Here is a 21265-nt window from a genome sequence, read left to right as displayed (position 1 = left end):
CCTGTAACAAAGGATATAACAAAGAAGCCATGTTAAGACTGGCAGGAGGGGTGCAGATGCAAAACAGGCCGGCCAGCCCCACATTTGCGTGTGGTGATTGAGAATAGGGAGGGATATCTTGGCTGAGGAGGTCCCCCAAGTGGAGCGAGGGACCCCAGCCCGACACCAGCTCCCCAGATTGGAGTACCAGTACCTAGGAAGAGGAGCCCCTGCAACATCTGGCTGTGAAAAATAATGGGGATTCCATCTGTTGGGTGAGACGGAAGGTTGTGGGAAACCCAGGTGTCCTCTTGAAGGGCCTGCGCACAGACTCATTTGCAGGCATTCACCCAGGTCTCCAGTGGAGATACAGTGTTCGGGAGGAATCAGAGATATACAGGGAGAGACTGCGTTGAGTGGCATGAGGGTGAGGACTGGAGGGACAGTCGCCATTTCCCCAGTGGCGACTGTCACTGGCAGGCAGGTGCAATCTTTCCTGTGTTGAGCCCTCCTCCACACAGCCAAATCTGAATCTACATTGGGCTGCTGAGCTCCACTTGCTCCACCCAGGTGACTCCTTGGGACGCTACCCCAACCATCTTGCGCAACGCAGGAGGCACATTTTTAGCCAGCAACCAGTCTCGTACATGTTGCACTCTTTCTTGGACAACTCTCAGGGATTCACGGGCCCCAGGTGGGCAGCAGGTGGCCTCAGTGTGCTCTGGGACTTCTGCTTGGAAGCTCCAGGTTCTGAAGTGGCACCAAACCAGAATCTACACTAACTTGGTGAATACCACTCGTCCCACCCTAGTAACTCCCTGAGACCCCACCTCACCCAACTTGTGTACTGCACAAGGCTCTATCAGTGGCTGAACCTTATGGGCTTGCAGGCAGCAGCAGGCCTCAGGATGCCCTGGGCTTTTTGCAGAGCTACCCCAGGCCCAGTAATGGTGGCAATCATCCTCAGTTCACAGCACGGCCTGTCCCATGCACCTCCAGGACCAGCACAGGAGCAACCAACCACAGATAGCTTTGTAGCTCCTACCAGGTAGTCCCCAGTAGATCACAGGCAGTGGCTGACCTGAGTCTGCATAGGAGCCTCTCCCAAGAGGCCCCAGAACCAACATACCTGGAGGTCAGCTTCAGACCACAGCAGAACACCACCCAATTAGCCCCACAAGCAGCACACCCAAAGTGTTGTCTCAGCAGGCTCCAGAGCCTGCTGGGGCAAGTCCCACTCCATGGTGTGAGACCCCCGTACAACAGCCCATAAGCTGTAGACAGGGTCAAACCACACAGTCAGTTGTCATGAGGGTCAATCCCACCCACTGATATGCCAATAGCAATCAAGGCTTAACTATAACAGGGACACACACAACCTGCACAAAGAATACTCCTGGAGTCCCCAGTGCAGGTCAGCAGGGAGACTGCACCACTGAGCCCCACAGGGAACCTACTATATAAAGCCATCCAGCCAAAACTGATCGATGTAGCAGATCTACCTAATACATAGACACAAACACAGAGAGACAGCCAAAAGGAAGAAACAAAAAAATGTGTCCCAAATGAAAGAACAGGCAAAAACTCCAGAAAAAGTACTAAATGAAATGGGGGCAAGCAAGCTACCAGATTCACAGTCCAAAACAATGGTTATAAGTATGTTCAATGAACTTAGGGGAAGAATAGATGAACTCAGTGAGAACTTCACCAAAGAGATAGTAAGCATAAAAAAGGACAGAGAAACCATAAAAAAGACCCACTCAGAAATGAAGAATACAATAAGAAGTAAATGCCCTAGAAGGAATCACTAGCAGACTAGGCAGACTAGATGAAGCAGAGAATCAAATCAGTGATTTGGAAGACAAGGTAGCAGAAAACACCCAAGCAGAAGAGAAAAAAGAAAAAAAGAATTTAACAAAATGAGGATAGTGTAAGAGACCTCTGGGATAATAACATCAAGTGTAACAACATTCGCATCATAGGGGTACTAGAAGGAGAAGAGAAAGCAAGGGATTGAGAACCTATTTGAAGAAATCATGACTGAAAACTTTCCTAACCTGGTGAAGGAAATATACATACAAGTCCAGGAAGTTCAGAGAGTCCCAAATAAGATGAACTCAAACAGGCCCACATCAAGACACATTATAATTAAGATCGCAAAGTTTAAAGACAGAGAATCCTAAAACCAGCAAGAGAAAGGCAACTAGTTACAAGGGAGCTCCCATAAGATTGTCTGCTGATTTCTCAACAGAAACTTTGCAGTCAAGAAAGGATTGGTATGAGATATTCAAAGTGATGAAAACCAAGGACCTACAACCAAGACTGCTGTATCCAGCAAAACTAGCATTTAAAATTGAAGGAGAGATAAAAAGCTTCCCAGACAAGAAAAAGGTAAAGAAGTTTATCACCACCAAACCAGTAATACAAGAAATGTTAAATGGACTTTTTTAAGAAGAAGAGGGAAAAAAGGACATAAATATGAATAATAAAATGGTAATAACTATGTATCTATCAATAATCACCTTAAATGTAAATGGATTAAGTGCTCCAATCTAAAGACATATAGTGGCTGAATACATAAGAAAACAAGACCCATACATATGCTGTCTACAAGAGCCCCACTTCAGGTCAAAAGACACAACTGAAAGTGTAGGGATGGAAAAAGATATTTCATGCAAATGGAAATGAAAAAAAAGCTGGGATAGAAATGCTTATATCAGACAAAATAGACTTTAAAACAAAGGCTATAATGAGACAAAGAGGGACATTACACAACATAAAGGGATCAATCCAACAAGAGGATATAACCCTTGTAAATATTTATGCACCCAATATAGGAGCACCTAAATATATAAAGCAAATATTGACTGACAATAAAGGGAGAGATCGATAATAATACAATCATAGTAGGGGACTTTAACTCCCCATTGACACCAATGCACAGATCTTCCAGACAGAAAATCAACAAAAAACAGTGGCCTTAACTGACACACCAGATCAGATGGATTTAATTTATATTTTTAAAGCATTTCACCCCAAAGCAGCAGAATATATATTCTTTTCAAGTGCACATGGAACATTTTCCAAGACAGATCATACATTAGGCCACAAAATAAATCTCAATAAATTTAAGAAGATTGAAATCATATCATGGGTCTTCTCTGACCACAATGGTATGAAACTAGAAATAAATTACAAGAAAAGAACTGAAAAACACACAAGCACATGAAGGCTTAATAACATGCTACTAAATAATGAATGGATACACAACGAGATCAAGCAAGAAATCAAAAGATACCTTGAGACAAATGAAAATGAAAACACAATAACCCAAAATCTATGGGACACAGCAAAAGCATTCCTAAGAGGAAAATTCTTAGCAATACAGACCTACCTCAAGAAACAAGAAAAATCTCAAATAAACAATTTAATCTTACACTTTAAAGAACCAGAAAAAGAACAGGAAATGAAGCCCAAAGTGAGTAGAAGGAAGGAAATAATACAGATCACAGTGGAAATAAATGAAATAGAGTCTACAAAAATAATATACTACAGTATAGAGAATATGGTCAATAATGTTGTAAAAATTGTATAGTGCCAGGGATGTACTAGACTAAATGGGGGATCACTGCATAAATTATATAAATGTCTAACTGCTAATATATTTAACTAATGTATTTAATGTCAACTGTAACTGAAAAAAATAACTTAAAAAAAATACTAGGGAAAGATGAATTAATGCAAAAAAAAGAAAAACCCCAAAAGATCAATGAAACCAGGAGCTTGTTCTTTGAAAAGATAAAGCTGATAGACCTTTAACCAAGCTCATCAAGGAAAAAATGAAAGGACCTAAATAATAAAATCAGAAATGAAAGGAGAAATGACAACTGATGCCACAGAAAAACAAAGGATTAAAATAAATGCTACAATTATATGCCAACAAATTGGACAATCTGGAAGAAATGGATAAATTCCTCAAAACATTCAATCTTCCAAGACTGAATCAAGAAGAAACAGAAAATCTGAACTAATCAATTACTACTAATGAAGTCAAATCTGTAATTTAAAAAAACTCCCAATAAACTAAAGAGCTGGACTGGGTGGCTTTGCAGGTGAATTTTACCAAACATGCAAAGAAGAGTTAACACTGACTGTTCTCAAACTGTTCCAAAATTCAAGCTCATTTTACAAGGCCACCATAACCCTGATTCCAAAACCAGACAAGGACATTACAAAAAAAAAAAAAAAAAGAAAAAGAAAATTAGAGGCCTATATCCCTGATGAACATAGATGAATAAATCCTCAACAAAATATTAGCTAACTGAATTCAGCAATATATTAAAAAGATCATACACCATGATCAAGTGGGATTTATTCCTGGGATGCAAGGTTGGTTCCCTATCTGCAAAATGAAGGATAAAAATCACATGATCATATAAATAGATGTAGAAAAACTGTTTGACAAAATCCAGCATTCATTTAGGACAAAAACTCTCAGCAAAGTGGGAATAGAAGGAGTATATATACCTCAGCATAATAAAGGCCTTATCTGTATGGCAGACTCACAGCTATCATATAGGGAAAAGCTAAAAGCATTGTTCTGAAGGTCAGGAACAAGACAAAGATACTCACTTTCACCACTTTTATTCAACACAGTATTGGAAGTCCTAGCCACAGCAATCTGACAAGAAAAAGTACTAAAAGTCATCCAAATTGAAAGGAAGAGGCAAATGTGTCATTATTTGCAGATGACATGATACTGTATATAGAGAACCCTAAAGATTCCACCAAAAAACTATTAAAACATAAATGAATTCAGTAAAATAGCGGAATACACAATTAATATTCAGAAATCAGTTGCATTTTTATACACCAATAATGAACTGTCAGAAAGAGAAATTAAGAAAACAATTCCATTTGCAATTGCATAAATAAACAAAAAAAACTAGGAATAAATTTAACCAATGAGGTAAAAGATCTGTACTCGGAAAACTAAGTGAAGAGAAAAACTGAAGAAGACAGAAATAAATGGAAGCATATACCGTACTCATGGATAGGAAGAATTAACATTATTAAACTGTCCGTATTACCCAAAGCAATCTATAGATTTAATGCAATCCCTATCAAAGTACCAATGACATTTTTCACAGAACTAGAACAAATAATCTTAAATTTTATATGGAACCCCAGAAGACCTCGAATAGCCTCAGCAATCTTGACAAAGAACAAAATTGGAGATACCACACTACCTGATATCAAACTAGTATACTATAAGACTAATAGTTATGAAAATAGCATGGTACTGGCATGAAAACACATAGATTAATGGAACAGAATAGAGAGTCCAGAAGTAAATCCACACCTATGTGATCGTTTAATCTATGACAAAGGAGGCAAGAATATACAGTTGCATAAAGACTATTCAATAAATAGTGTTGGAAAACTGGACAGATACATGCAAAAAAATGAAACTTCTTACACCATATATATGTACATGGACCACCTTCTGACACCATATACATGAATAAACTCAAAATAGATTAAGACTTAAATGTAAGACTCAAAACCATAAAACTAGAAGAAAACAGGCGGTGAACTCTCTGAAAGTATTGCTCGTAGTAATACTTTTTCTGATCTGTCTCCGAGGGCAAGGGAAAGAAAAGAAAAAATAAACAAATGCGACTACATCAAACTAGAAAGGTTTTGCATAGCAAAGGAAACCACCAACAAAATTAAAAGATAGCCTGCTGAATGGGAGAAGATATTTGCCAATGATACATCTGATAAGGGGTTAATATCCATGATTTATAAAGTACTCATACAACTCAACACCAAAAAACCCCACAAACAATCCATTTTAAAAATGGGCAGAAGAAAGACCTGAATACACATTTCTCCAAAGAGGACATACAGATGGCCAATAGACATACGTAAAGATGCTCAAAGTCACTAATTATCAGAGAAATGCAAATTAAAACCACAATGAGATATCATCTCACCTGTCATGATGGCTATCATCAATAAATCAACAAGCAAGTGTCAGCGAGGATGGGGAGAAAAGGGAACCCTCATGCACTGTCGGTGGTATTCCAAATTGGTGCAGCCACTATGGGAAATGATTTGGAGGTTCTCAGAAACTTAAAAATAGAACTACCTTGTGACCCAGCCACTCCACTTCTGGGTATTTATCTGAAGAAATCCAAAACACTAATTTGAAAAGATATATGCACTTCTATTTCCTTGCAGCACTATTTACAATAGCCAAGATATGGAAGCAACCCATGTGCCCATCAGTAGATGATTGGATAAAGAAGATGTGAAATGTACGTATATACAATTGAATATTAATCGGCCATAAAAAAATGAAATCTTCCCATTTGCAACCACATGGATGGACCTAAAGGGTGTTATGCTAAGTGAAATAAGTCAGACTGAGAAAGACAAATAGTATATGATTTCTAAAAGACAAATAAAGGAAGAAACAAAGCAAATGGACTCAGATACAGAGAACAAAATGATGGTTGCCAGAGGGGAGGGAGTTTGGGGAGCTGGATGAAAAAGATGACAGGATTAAGACATACAAATTGGTAGTTACAAAGTCACAGGGATGTAAAGTACAGCATAGAGAATATAGTCAATAATGTTGCAACAGTTATGTACATGTATAGTGCCAGGTGGGTACTAGACTAATTGGGGGAATCACTGCAAAAATTATGTAAATTTCTAACCACTATGCTGTACACCTGAAACTAATATAAAGTAGTAATGTCAACTGTAACTGAAAAAATTTTTTTTAAATAATCAGAAAAAAAATGAATGTAACAGAAGAGAGTTCCCATCAAAATGGAGTAGATGAATGCTGTGCTGGCCTCCTCACATGACCACCTCAAAGTTACAGCTGAATTATAGAACAGTCCACCTGGAGAACCATCTGAAGACTAGCTAAACAGAAATCCTATAATTTAGACTTAGGATATAAAGAAGCCATGTCAAGACTGGTAGGAATGTCGGACATGCTAAACTGAGCTGGCCCCACACTCGCGTGTGGAGGTTAAGAATCCAGAGGGATATTTCAGCTGCAGTTCTCCCCCCTGAGAAGTGAGGAGTCCCACCCCCACACCAGGCTCCTCATCCTAGAGCACCAATATAGGGAAGAGGAGCCCCCACAACATCTGGCTATGAAAATCAGCAGCGATTCCGTCTATAGGGTGAGATGGAAGGCTGCTGGAAACCCAGGCATCCTTTTGAAGGGCCCATGATTTCAGGCACTCATCCTGGGCTCTGGCAGAGGGACAAGGTCATGGGAGGTGCCAGAGACATACAGGGAGAGATTGAATTGTGTGGCTTCAGAGTGAGGGCTCGGGGGACAGTCACCATTGTCCCTGGGTTGAGCCCTCTTTCCACGCACTGGTGAATAGCCACCATCTTTCCTGTGTTCTTTTTGCTCTTAAAGCCGTAGTCCAGGGTCCCAATGAGCTGTGTTTGCTGCCTCCCAGGGAAAGATTGACCAGCGAAAGGCAAATCATGACTCTGAAAATCTAAGAATTTCACCATCATGCCTCCTTAAGGAATTTCAGAACTAGGTTAACCTTTTTAAAGATCTCCAGTTAAGGAGGTGAGGCATTTTGTTTGTTTTAACAAAGCTGTCAGCTATTCCTTACCAAAAAAAGTGTCTGGCACATGAGAAAGGATGAGTGGGCTGTGGGGTGCTGCAGCTTACATCTATGGATAGACGATGTCAGCCTCTCCAGGGCTGTGAACAGCCTAGTGGAGAGCATGAACCCAGACTCCACTGTGTGGTCTGTGGACGTCAGCCCATTTGGGCCTCCTTCCCACGCTGCAGAGCAGACACCACACATTTAAGAGGCCTGAGGAAACATTAAGCTAATGAGAGTGAATCATAAAATGCTGGAAATAGACGTGTCCACAATTTTCTCAGCTTGTTTTCTGGACAGAAAGCTCAGATTCCCACCTGGATAATGACAACCCCACTAGAGGCCTTCTCTGTTGAGGGCAGTTTCTGACCATTTCTTTGGGTCCCACATCAGCTTTCTCACTCAGGGAATTTCTGTTATGTGGAAGTTTATCCCCAGGGTCCATTTTTCACATCTTCTGTCTTCCCTCTTTTATCAACTCTTCATAATTTTCTGCTGGTTTGGAAGGACTGCCTCGAATTTGCTTTCTGCCACCTCACTATATGCTGATTTTCTGCTGGGCCCTGTCTGCTGTTTGCTGCCTCTGCTTTGTTTTCCTGTAAATCTGTACAGTATCTTCCTCATTTATGATTGTTCCTTTTCATTATGATCTGTTCCCACTTAATCAGTTAAATGTTCTCTTTATCCTTTTGAAGACACTATCAGCTATTCCCTAATATTTGTGCTAATAAATGCGCTAAACATATTTCAGCAGAAGTCAGCTCTTTCGGGTCCCCAGAGAGTGGCAGGATCTGCCTAGGGTGCTGGGGTGCTGCAGGAGGGTCTGTGCTGGATGTTTCTGCCCAGGGTCTGTGATCCCTGCCTGTCACAGGTAGACCTCAGTGTGCACCCAAGGCTGGGGCTGCTGGCAGACTGTGGTGTCAGGAACAGGCCTGGGCTCTTGATGTGGGGGACAGTCTTGCCCAGTGTTTAGGACAGTAGAGGGGTCTGCCCAGGACCACTGACCCTCACCAGGAGCCATGATGGCTAAGGAGCCATAGTTCCACCTTCCCCTTCCCCCAAGGATCTGTCAGGACTGTCAGTCCACCTACCACTAATTATCTCATGGCACAGGTGAGGTCCCACAGGGTGGCTGTGGCGAGCTCGTTAGCAGCCACACAGGGTGGATAGGGGTGGTTGTCTGCATATGTGTGTAAGCGTGATTGTGTGGGTGGCTGCACATGTGTGCCTGAGGGTGGGTTTTAGGAAGTCCCCAAATAGTCAGCAAGCCTTTTGCAATGTTCCTGCCTCATTTGCACAGTAACAGACAAGACTGGCTCCCAGCAGGCTCTTGTGGTATATGTGTGTGGGTTGGGGGAGCCAGACAGGGACACTGCAGGACCCAAAGTCTGCACTGGGTGAGGGTGGGGTGGAGCCCCCTAAACGGTCTCACTGGGTCATTTGCATATGAAAGGCAGGACTTTGCTCTTGGCTGGAGGTTGGTAGTGTCTGGACCTGTTGCCATGGGCACTCTGAGCTTCAGGAGCAGCTGAGTTGGCTCTCAGGGGTGGGGGCGGGGGGGGGATCCAAGAGCAGCAAGGCTGACATTCAGCTCGGCTTCTGGGAAGGAAGTCCTGTCCCTAAGGGCCTCTGCGAGGAGCCAGAGCTGGCTAGAGGCCACTCGAGACCCTAGGCAAGGAGGGACCAGCCAGGACCTGGCCCTTTGATGCAGAGGGCTAGGAGCAAGACTGGAAGAGCCGGGAATCTCCCTCCCCAAGGCATTCCCACCTCTCATCCAACCAGAATCAGCCAGCCACAGCCACCCTGCCTCTGCCCACAGCAGTGGGAGAGTCTTCCTGACACCGAGCTGCTTGTTGTCCCTGTACCCCTCACTGGGCTAGACCTAGTGGAGTCTCCTAGCTTGGGTCCCCAGTGTTCCCTGACGAGGGAATGAGGGCCGATTTCCCCATACATCTCATTCTTCCCAGACAACCTTTGGGGCCACAGGTGATCCAGGCTGGGCTATGTTTCCCCCCACAACCCCCACAGCCACCCCCTCCCTTCTAGGGCTGTGGGGAAGATTTAGCTGGTATTTCTGATAATGCTCTGTCAGGCACATCCAGCTGCCCTAGAGAGTGTCAGCAGCCAGCAGGAATACTGCCGGGAGGGTGAAGTGGGGGTGCGGGGGTACTTGCTGACTCAGGAATACTATCATGTCAGGGTGGCTCTTGGCCCCCTCTCCCTGGGACCTGTGTGGATCTCAGGGACGGATCCCTGGGACAGATCTCTCCTGGAGCCAGTACCACCTCGTACTGCCCCCTGAGGCCTTTATCCCCCACCCCAGGGGCTTAGTTAGCAAAGCTGCAGTGGGTCAGACTGAGGTCACTTGGGGAGGGCCAGCCAGGCAGGGTGCCCAACATTCAGGGGCACTGCCAAGAGCCTGGTCAGCAGCAGTGAGGGTGGGAGGGCCCCGTGGGCTAGGACAGGGAGGGGCTCTATGGCTGAGGCCACGTCCAGGGTGGTGGGGAGTGGGGTCTGCCAGGGTGAGCCTGCCTATGGAGCTGGGGCACAGAAAGGGCAGACATGCTGGGGTGGGGGGAAGGGGACTCCACTACTTCCCTGTCACCATGCCCTGGACCCACATTGCCCTCAGCGTCCCATGTCCAGGCCACAGTAAAGTTTCCTTTTGTCCAAGCCTGGCCACATTCTCCCCAGGGCAGGCAGGGCAGGGGGTTGGAGTTGGGGGGTTGGCTACAGCAGGGGAAGCCAGGCCAGAGAATCAAGAGACAGTGAGCTGGGTGGGCAAGAAGTCATGGCACAGCTCCTTCAGCAGCCCTAGTCTCAGATCTCCCTCCATCTGAACCTCGGGGCCCTGCCGCCCCCTCCCCCAGACTTCCGGTGCCTGGTTCCCACTGGGTCCCATGCTGGGTTACCAATTAGGTGGGAGTTTCCTCGCTCCCTATGCCTTTCTCCATTTATCTAGGCAGAGTGCCCTTCTTGTCAGAACAATGGGGAAGACCGTGGCAAGTTCCCCAGCCCCCAGCAGATAACCAGTCCTCAGGGCCACGGGGCTGGTCCCAGGGACACCTTCATGGGCAGGTGGCTCTAGGGGAATCCTAGCCCCTAACCCTAAGACTCCTGCCCCAGCTTCCTTGGCTCTGTAACCTGTGGGGGTGGGGGTGGCTCTGTCTCCCCCCCCACCAGAGGCTTATTGGCCACAGGCTCCCAAGGGCTATATCACCATCGCCCCTCAAAGGGGCTTTGTACCACCACAAAGAGGCTCTGTCCCTCCAGGAGAAGCCTGGGCATTGCCATGGTTACAGAGGGAGCCTGGGAAGAAGGGGGTCCACCGTGTTTAGGGGGAAAAGGGCATTCCAGGCAGAGGGCACTGGTGTGCACAGGCCAAGGGGGTGATGGCTGCACTGTCCAGCTGTGGCCCTCAGCTTGGCTAGACAGCTGCCCCAGCTGTACCTTGGAGGAGCCATCAGGCATCTCAGGGATCCCTCGGCCCCTCGGTAGGGGCTGGCTTCCCAGGCCCTGGTTGCTGTCGGCTCTATCTGGGTTTGGTCCCAGATTGGCTGTAAGCCTCAGATTCCTGTGCTCACCCCCGAGTTCGGTAGGATGGGGCTCTGAGCCTGGGCCCTCATAACTGCCCCTCCATGGTTGTTCTGTTCTTCCTAAGATGAAGATGGGGGTGAGTTAGACTCGGAGGGATTGGGGGAGCCACACAGGGTACCTTGCAGGGTCGGTGCCTGGTGGGGGAGGTGATGGAGGCAGCAGGCCCACCAACCCCATACAGTGGGGCATCTTGGGGCTTCACCCATCACCGCTCAGGCTTTTTCATGGTTGGGGCTAGAGGGGAGGGGCTGCCGGTGCGGGTGGAGAGGACTGTGACTGCCAGCGCTCCCTGCCTGGAGCCCCGTGGGGCCCCAACCCTGGGTCCTCAGGCCCTAGGGGTGCCCCTGGGCTGGCTGTTGCAAGTATCGCAGAGAAGATGGGTCCTACCCACCTGCAGCTGCTCATACCCACATTTGGAGTCTGCAGGACATAACCCTCAGACTGCATTGCAACTACAGCTGCAATCTAGGTCAGGTGCAGGAGGGGCAGTGAGGGAGCTGCCCTGACTCCCAGCCTGAGACCAGAGGGACTGCTGTCCATCTCCATCCCACGAGTCCTCACAGAGAGGTGGGGCCCAGGGAACCAAGGAGATTTGAGGGGCACCATAGTTGGCACAGGGAGCACAGGCAGGCCCCACTGGGAATCTCAGGCTGAGACCTTTTAGTGGCTTCCGGCAATGGCTCCCTGTGGCTAGGGCCTCCCACCGAGCGCTGCCTGTCACTACCACATTTAACCTGCAGTCACTCAGCCACTCCCTAGCCCCGGCCCTGGGCCCCAGGCTCTCTAAGGTTCCCCCGGCCCCCAGAAATCTCCTGGCCTTGACCTGACGCTGAGCTTCCTGTATCAGCCCCCCACAGCCCTGGGTCCTCCTGGACTACCTGCCCAGTGACCCCCTTGCCCTGGGGCTGACCAGTGCGTGACACAGGTCATCCCATTAGCGTAGGGCAAGAACCTGTTGGGAAGAATCCCCCCCGACTGTTCTCCCTGCATGTAGGAATCGTCCTCCATGTGATCATGGCATGTGTACTGCTGGGGGTCTACGTGGACAGCCGGGGGGCAGAAGGGGGTCACTGAGGGGCTGTCTGTCCACCCCCGCCCTCACAATGCTGTGAGGGCACCTCTTCTGCGGGGGAAGTCTACTTTCCAGGCTAAATGCAATTAAGGCTCTCCCAGCTCCCTAAAAATCCTGCTGCTTCCCTTGGGCGGCGGGTGGCACCACACAGGCCCCTGGAGAGCTGAGGTCTTCAGCCACGTCACTCACATGGCAGCCAGCTGGGGTGGGCATCGTCTTTGCCGTCTCTTTCTTATGATCTGATTATAGCAGGAGAGCAGCCCGAGGGCTGGGAGCCACTGCAACCTGAGATGCATTCCTTCCAGTCTGTTTTCCCTGCTTGTGTGCACACACGACTGTTTCCACACTCATTGCTTTGCATCTTGTCTCTCTGGCCACATGCCTTGCTCATGACATTTGCCCACTTTGAGTTGGGGTTTTGGGTTTTCCTATTGATTTATAAGAGCACCTTATAGATGGAGGATATCACTTTTACTGCTAGATGCTGCAAAGACTTGATCCAATGTGTTGATTGACTTTTGGTTGTCTTTATGTCTTTTTTCTCCTACTTTCTATTATGCAAAATTACAAATACACAGTCACAATCTAGAAATAAAGTCATTGCCCATCGTTTGTGTCAAACGCTCGCATGTACTGCTCTAAATGGTGTTGCTTTAGAAAAAAACACAAAACAAAAAACTATAACCATAATACATGGCACTTGTTTTTGAATGTACAAAAATGTTTCATTCTTGCAAAGTTGAGCCCATCTGTCTTTCCTTGGCAGTTTCTTCTAGTGCTTTAAGGTTGGGACCAGCATCATCCCACCCAGGCCCCCCAGGCCCTGCACTGACTGACTGTGGTCCTGTCTGGCACAGACAGACGTACAAGCACTGTGCCCTGTGTGACCCCCAGACCCCGGGCCTCCTGCTCTGTCCGTCCTCAGCCTTGGCACAGTGTGAGTCTGTGGGTTGGCCAGAAGCTATCCCCGTGGCTGCGGGCAGCATCTGACCACAGGGGGATGACAGGGTAAAGATGGGCCCCCACAAGGCCTGGCCAGAGGTGCAGGGAGCAAATCTCCATGCTGGTAGTGCCAAGACGGGGACAAGATGCCCTCCTAGGCAAAGTGGGCTTTGGTGCCACGGGACCTGGGTTCTGCTCTTTTGCTCCTGCTGGGCCCACTTCCTCCCCATCTAGACAGGTGGGAGTGTGGGGGTGGATGGAGATTCCACTAGTGACCAGTCCGCTCTCTCCCCTCGCTGGGGACGGGGGCAGTGTGCTGACCGGTGGCCAGTGAGGCGTCAGGACTGGAGTCCAGGCCTTTTGCCTGCCTCCCACTGCTGGCCTGACCCTTAGGAAATTCCTCTAATTCCTGAACCCAGATTGGACTCAAGCCCCATAGTTTGGTTTTCTGGAGCAGGGTTTGGCTGGACTCCCTGTAAGGAGGAATGTCTGGGTCAGCAGGAAGACATCAAATGTGGGCTTGGGTTTCGGGGAGGGAACAGTGTCTTCCCCTAGTTCCTCTTAATGGTGCCTTCACTTTTTTCATGGAGCGTGTTGACCATAGTTGTGCCCTGGAGGGCTGCAGGGCAGGGCTCCCTCCTCCCAGCAGGGTTTCAGAGCCTGGTTCTTGCCCACCCGCCCAGCCATTCATCTGCCCAACTATCCATTCACTTATTCCTCCAGTCAGCCTCCCATTGCTCCCGCAGTCCTTTTATCCACTCATGCATTGCTTACACGTCCAACTATCACCCACCCATCTACGAGCATCCTCTCACACAACCAACTACTTGTCTAGCAATCTGCACATCTGTTCACTCCTTCATTTCCCCTTCCATCCAGACTTCTGTCCTTCCATCTCCTTATCCACTCACCAATCCATCTACCTGGGGTCACTCCTGGGGTGCCCAGGCCTGGACAGGCTTTCCCCAGGTTGACCACCTCCACTCCTGTCCAGAGACAGGCAAGACTCTCTGGACAGCATGCTTGTTCCTGTCTTCTTGCTAAATCATCTCTGTGAGAAAGTGGGCATGTGTGGTAAGGAGCTGCCTCTGCCAAGGACTCATGAAGCGGTGGCTAGGGTCTGGGTGGGGGTTGTGAGGGGTCTGCCTTGTAGGCAGCACAGGACCCTTTGCAGGTGAATGGAGGCTGTGATGGCGTAAGCCAGGGAGGAGAGTGAAGGTTAGCCGATGTCCTACAGTGCAGCACTTCTACCCTTCCAGGTCACAGGAGTGAGTCTGGTGCCCACCTCTACCCAGGATCGGGGCCCCCACCCAAGTCCCAGCTGGTGAAAGTGTCTTTGAAGTCTCATGGTCGATCTGAAAAGTTCATGCACATTTTGCCTTCCATGTCATCACAGATTTACCGTTTTCATAGAAATACAGCATTTTGACGTACCATCAGAAAAGCTGCCATCTGGGGTGCTGGCCTGGGGCACCTGAGCCCACGTGTGCTCCTGTGCACCTGGGATCTGGAGAAGATGCCTTGTCACAAGAGTGGGCCTGGGTCTTCCCTGCTTCCTAGATGCCCTCAGCCAGCAGCTTGACCCCCCTGCACCCCAGGGTGACAAGGCTGCAGCCTGCAAGTTTCGGTGCCCCCACCCAGCCAGGGTACACCCTCCAGCTGGAGCAAAGGGCATGGGTCCAGCACCCGGATCAGCTGTGGGGCACTCTGCCCCCAAGCTGGCTGGCATTAGGGGATGTCGCCCAGGATACACACAGTCATTTAGCTGCAGCTGAGAGAACTGGGCAATGAAAAGGTCAGTCTGGGCTTTCGCTATCTTCTCATTATAGCCTCAGAATTCGGGATCCCTGGCCAGCTCTCAGCCAGAGTGAGTGGGCCCCCTGAAGGGGGCTCCTTGGACCCCAGAGCTGGAGCATGCTGGAGAGCCCAGGGCAGGGATTCTGGAGGCGAAGGCTGCCCCCTCACCTGCTGTCCCCAAGGTCTGCAGTGCAGGCCTCGTTCTGCTGGTAGGGGGGAGGGGAAGGCTGAGATCAGTCAGGAACCCATGTCTCTGCACAAGGAGGAAGAAAAGTTGCCTCCTGGCCACGAGGGCAACAGCTGCCCCATGGGTCCTGCTTGCCACCTCCCCTCACATGTGTGACCCAGCTCTCCGCTGTGCACCCAGGGCCATGAGGCTCAGTTGAGACTACCCTGCTACAAGCAAGGCTCACTGAAGACTGACCTGCTCCCGACCCCCAGCCCCCATGTGCTGCCCTCCAGGGATGAAGGCCCCAGTACTGCACCTCGGGCAACCAGGTTTAGTCCATCTGTGCACAAGGCCTCGTGGCCACCGCATGCAGGTGTGTCCGGGACCCGTGCACAGGGGGCTGCATACCCATGGCTGTGTGTATGCTGTGCTGTTTGTCCCTTATCCCCTGCTGACCAGAGGACCTGGTCTGCATCTCGCCCACCGAACACGCCCCACCGCCGGTGGCCGCCACGACCTCTCCCAGCAGGAATTCAGTTCGTTCTTTTGGCTGTGCTGACCTCACTGCCCCTCCTCTAGATCACAGTGACAATTTTACTTTGTGACAGGTGCTAGGGAAATTAAAAGCAGCTTCTGGGAGCTCCACTGGCCGCTTGTGCTCTTTGAGCCTCGGTTTCCCCAGTTGTAGCACTGGACTGGACTCTGCAGTGTCCTTTCACTTCGAGGTGCAACAATGCCCCTTGACAGAGTCCCTGGTCCAGTCGATACCGTGGCCAAGCCCAGCATGGACCCTTCTTCCTGGGCTCTGTCCTTGCTGCTGGCTCCACCCTGCAGAGCTGGCCTTTCAAGGGAGCTGGCCATTGTGCTGTCACTAAGCTCAGCAGGCTGGTGTGGACTGGGCCGGAAGGAAGCCCCAAGCAGCACTGGGCACCGTGCTGTACACCAAGCACCCTGCAGTGTCGCCGCATGGCCTGCACCCTACCTGCTGCCATGTGGCTGGGTCTGAGCTCTGCATATTCCCCCTGCCGCTTTTTGCCCATGAAAAACACACACTGGGCAGCCAGGGAGCAAGCGGTGAGGAAAAGCGCTGGCTCGTCATTACAACTGCCAAGCCCCCACCGCCCCCACCCACTACTTTGGAGCCTTCAGGGGCAGCGCTGGACTGGGGCCCAGGCAGGCCTGACCCTCCCGGCACACTGGGCCTGGGAAGCCCGGGCCCCTGCCCTCAACCTCTCTCTGGATCTGACATCAGGCACATGAGCCAAGTCCAGGCACAGAATCGCAACCAGGCTGTACTCGGTTTTCACTCTGCCATGAAGGTAGACACCACCTTCATTCTAGCCAGCGTGGCTGTGAGTGGAGGCCAGACCACGGGTCTATAGGTCTGTGTCACCCCTGTGCCTGCCTATGTGTCCCGGGCACCTGCTTGCTCTGGAGCAGCACCTTCTTCCCAACCCGCTGGAGAACTGTCTCTGCCACATCCGCTGTGTAGCTCTAGCTACAGATGGGTCCCCCACCTCTCTGGGCCTCAGTGTTCTTTTCAGTGAGATGGGCCTGGGCTCGCCCCATGAGATTGGGGTGAGCTGGCATGTGCTGTGGGCAGCAGAGGGCCTGGGAGATCTGAGAGCTTGTCATACCACCTCTTCTGGCCCTTCCCTTCTCAGCGGGCTCTGGGATGCCCATAGTCCGTGGTTCTGCTGGGCCTGCCATGAAGCAGAGGAACAGGGTCAGAGCCCCACACTCCATAGGGAGGGAGCCAGCTGCTTCTGGCCAGCCTCAGATTAATGGCTTTTAATTTAGAATTTAATCAATGCAGCTTCTCTCTGGAGAGCTGAATGCTCCAGTCTGGGAGTGAGTCGTACGATTTGTGAGTGGGGCAGGCAAGGGGACTACGATGGCCTCTCCCAGGCCTCCACCCTGGCCCCACCCTGACCTTGCTCTGCTTTGCCTGCAGCCAGCAGGCGTCCTGGTCATGGAGGACTGCAACGTGCACTCGGCTGCCAGCATCTTGGCCTCGGTGAAGGAGCAGGAGGCCCGCTTCCAGCGGCTGACACGGGCGCTGGAGCAGGAGCGGCGCCATGTTGCCCTGCAGCTGGAGCGTGCCCAGCAGCCTGGTGTGGGCAGTGGTGATGTGGGCAGTGGGCAGCCCCTGCCAATGGCCTGGCAGCAGCTGGTCTTGCAGGTAACAGCCCAGAGACTCAGGAAGGATAAAACAGCCAAGTGGGAAAACAGTCAAGGGGCCCTGGTGGGCCATAAGCCAGCATGCATTGGCTTATTGCAAGACCTCCTGGGGCCTCTGGGGAGGGGAGGAAAGTGGGATTCCCAAGGGGCTAGAAGTCCCATTTGGGTGTGCTGGTCACCACCTGATGAATAGGCAGGACACAGCCTGACTCTCAAAACAGCACCCTTCACTTGAGTGGGCCCCCAGGGTCTAGGCAGCTAGGCAGGGTGTGTTCTGGGCAGCTAAATGGTCAGCATGGCGACACTGAGGGTTTTGCCAGCCCTGGAGTCTCCGTGTCGTGGTGTTCTTCATAGCATACCCCCTTCAGTGGGTCAGCCCCAGGGGAACGCTGAAATAAGGCCCGGGGATCTGTCTGCAGCTCAGAGGGTGACCTGGGAGCTCAGTTTCCCCACTGGCTATTGCCCTCAGACTGGTCTCAGGTCCCTGCAAAGCCCCAGGAGGTGTGGAGTCCTGTCTGCTCAGTGGCCGAGCCCTGAGAATTCTAAAGTCAGGGTGCGTCCTCAGGAGTCAGACGGTCTGGACTTCTCTCACCACCCACAGTGCCCCCAGTGCCTAACCTGCAGAGGAGAGACAAAAGCACCTGACTCAAGGGGTGGTAAGAACAGGATGAGAAAATGCGGGAAGCCTGGAGTTTGGCATGATTATTTTGAAAGTTCCTGTTATTGACTGAGGCACAGGGTAGGAGACAGGCAGGGGGGAGCCATCCCAAGAGCTGGGGGGCCGGGGAGGAAGGCCCCTGGATAGGGGTCCATCCCACTGTGGCATGTCCTCACCACTAGGCTCAGAGGTTTGGGGGAGGAGGCCTGCTGAGTCCCCTAGGCTCCTCACAGTGACCCTAGAGGGCCCTCCTGGCTCCACTCCCTGGGCAGGGCAGCAGTGTTGCTCTCCTAAATTGGGCAGCTGCAGATCTTCCTGGTGTGTCCCCCAGCACATGCATGCCTTCCTTTCTCTGGTCCTGCTGAGCCCTCCAAAGGTGAGGCTTGTACCCCCGAACTTGAGGTGGGACAGAACAGCCAGGCTGGGCCACATGGGGACAACAGCAGCCAGTTACCCGAGGTCACCCCTCAGGCGCCAGGCACTCTTATCCAGCCCTCCCGGCCGGAAAGGGCTCGGACCTCCAGTCCAGAGGGCACCGCCAAGTGTCGATACTCCCAAGGGAAGATGTTCCCATGGCCTGAAGCTGCTCTGGCCTCCTGAGGGCTGTGGAAGGAAGACCTTAGGCCACCACCCCTTTCCACCCCCGCCGCTCCCCACCCAAGGCCTTCCTAGCCTGCCCTCGCTTTTCTGTCTCTTAGGAGGAGATGGTTTTCTCGGGCTGAGTTGGGAGACAGTGTGTGTTCCCAGAGTGGTGACTGGACTGGCAGGGCTGATTAAGAACGTTGGGGGAGTTGGGGCCACATCTGGTTGAACTGGAGAGGCTCAGGCCGGGGCACCAGCAGCTGGAGAATTTGGGAGAAGACAGAAACGACCCAAATGTAAGCATCCAGGCCACGTTCTCTTAGGGCAGTGGTCCAGTCCTCCTGCTTCTGCCCCAGAGGGCTCCACCTAGAGCTGCCATGGATAGAAGATACAAGAGGCCAGTGGTCAGGGCAACACCCCTGTGCAGGTGGTAAACTGAGGCCCAGAGGGACATGCAGTGGACACCCAGAGTGCTTGAGGATGCTGGCTGCATGGCCTATGTACGTGGCATGTTGTGGAAGAAAAGTGGCCCCAGAGTGGCTCAGTTTTCTGAGTGGGGTCTGTGGAGAAACAGGTAGGAGGCAGGAGGCCGGGCTCAGGCCCTTCTCTCTGGCCCAACCCCTTGAACCTCCCTGGGCTGGCCCCAGCTCTGTTCATCTCAGAGCCTAGTTACCTTGTTCATGATGCAAGAGCCATTGGCTTGTGTTTGTGGGGTATGACCCAAGAGGTGGCCCAGTCCAGCCCTTCCCTTGTCTGTTTCCCTACAGCAGAGCCTAGGTGTGGCTGTACCTTCCCTCCCCAGGGTGTGGCTGTACCTTCACACCAGGCTGCTGAGAGTGGGGGCGTACAGCCTGGTAGGAGAAGCCCTGCTTAACTGGCCACTCTGAATACCTATACCACCACTTCCCAGTAGATCAAAGGCATGGAAAAGAGAGAGTCTGAGGCCAGCTGGCCTCACAAGAGTTCGCCCAGGGTCACCCAACAGTCCCCCCTCCCTTTGATCTGCTATGACACTCCTCAGAGGGTGGAGGGACCTTTGTGTCTTGCTAGAGAAAACCCAAGACAAAGTGGGGCAGTGCAGGTCTGTTTGCCAGGTCCCAGTTGAGCTCTGTGGGGACACTTACTTGGGAGGTCTTGCCGGATGGTGGGGGGGTGGTGGTGGAGGCTGGGGCGGGGTGAGTAAGGGCCTGAGGCAGGATGGATCTGAGAGACCTTGCCGCGCTGTCATTGAGGTAACTACTGTCGCATCGGGCCCCCATTTCACAGCAAGGGGAAACTGAGTTGTAACTAAGATGAACAGCTTGTGGCATTAGGGTGGTCTCGCACTCTGTCCATGACCGCAATGGCTTCTGCACTGCCAGAACTGTTTCTCCAACTGTACAGGGGCAGGGAACTCTTTTATTGGGGGCAAACCGAGAACCGGGAATTGGGACTCGGATAAAGTCACTCGGCGGGAAAAATGTCACCCCCGCGGAAGGAGGGGTTAAAGAGAAGGAGCCCAGACCAGCAGCAGGGGAAGTCTGGGCGACCCCGGCCAACCCTGGCTGCAGCGCTACGCCCCGCCCCGCCCACCGGCCCCCGCCCCGCCCCGCCTGGGCGCGGCCCCGCCCGATTGGCTGCTCTTCTTGAGCCGCCAGATCCGCCCCCGCGGGGAGCTAGTCCGCGGAGCCCCAGCCTGAGCGGCCGAGGCGACCGAGCCTAGCCAGGTCCAGCACCCGCCGCCGCCCACTCCGGCCCGCGCCCTCCGAGCCGGCCCGATGCCGGCCGAACTCAGACAGGTTGGAGAGAACTTGGTCCCGGGCGAGTGGGTCCCGTCCCGGGGCCAGCGGCGAAGGGCGGGGAGCTGGCCTTCCGGGGAGGACCCGCTTTTGTTTCGCGGAGCCGCGGACCGGAGGCGGCTATTGTCTGTGCTCCCGGCCGGCGCGTAGGGCCCGGGCCGGGCGGGGCGGCGGAGAGAGCGCGCTGCCAGGGGCTGTGCCCGGGGCGGGGCCGCGGGGGTCTCTTGGAGCCGGGCGTGGGGGCCCCGGGCGGTGCAACCCTGCGCCGGGAGCGGGGCGGGACCCGGTGGGCGCACCCCCCGGCCAGAGCCCAGGACAGGTGCCAGCGACAGGGGCGGGAGGCGAGGACTTTCCGGAGCAGCCCCCTTTGTGCAGGAGGGAGTCCGAGTCAGGAGAGGGTAAGCCCGGCTAGGCCTCCCGGTCCCGGGGCTCGCTGGGCCTCCCCTCACCTCCAAAGCCCCAGCGCGGGTTCCGACTCTGGGGACCTGCGAAGGAGCTTTAATGGAAGCCCTGTCTGCCGCGGCAGTGCACGTGAGGGGAGGGGTGGAGGACGGCCCTGCCCACGTGCGGAGGCGGGGGAGGGGAGGGGGTCTCCGAGGAAATCCCGGGCAGTCCGCCTTCCAGTACCGGGGTGGGGGGGTGGCATGTGGGCAGCCTGCACTCTTGCCCAGAGGGGGCGGGGGCCTGTTACAGGCTCGGAAACAGGCTGAGCAACCGCCTCGCACCCCTTGTGCTGCGAGGTAGGTCTTCCGTACACCTGCCTCCTCCGACAGGACAGCCGGGTCTCTGCCTGCTGCGCATCCGTGGTGTGGCCCCCAGGGTCTGGCCACTGACTACACCAGAGAGGGAGGGGTC

The 21265-nt window shown here is 52.0% G+C and overlaps 1 protein-coding gene across 5 annotated transcripts in view; it reads left to right on the top strand.

Annotated features, from left to right (window-relative positions):
- ARVCF (ARVCF delta catenin family member) overlaps positions 1–21265 on the top strand; it is a 57517-nt gene that overhangs the window by 19416 nt on the left and 16836 nt on the right. For 3 of the 5 annotated variants that reach the window (XM_081037918.1, XM_081037917.1, XM_081037916.1), the window contains exon 1: positions 20286–20410. In XM_081037918.1, the coding sequence (XP_080894044.1) occupies positions 20390–20410 (21 nt within the window). In that variant the 5' untranslated portion in view covers positions 20286–20389. Of the gene's footprint in view, positions 1–17165; positions 17394–20285; positions 20411–21265 lie in introns of those variants that run through there. The other 2 variants (XM_081037915.1, XM_081037914.1) reach the window with 1 other exon arrangement.

Source organism: Rhinolophus hipposideros, assembly GCF_964194185.1.
Source record: "Rhinolophus hipposideros genome assembly, chromosome: 24".
Classification (NCBI taxonomy): Eukaryota; Metazoa; Chordata; class Mammalia; order Chiroptera; family Rhinolophidae; genus Rhinolophus; species Rhinolophus hipposideros.
This window is presented reverse-complemented; position numbering and strand designations above follow the sequence as displayed.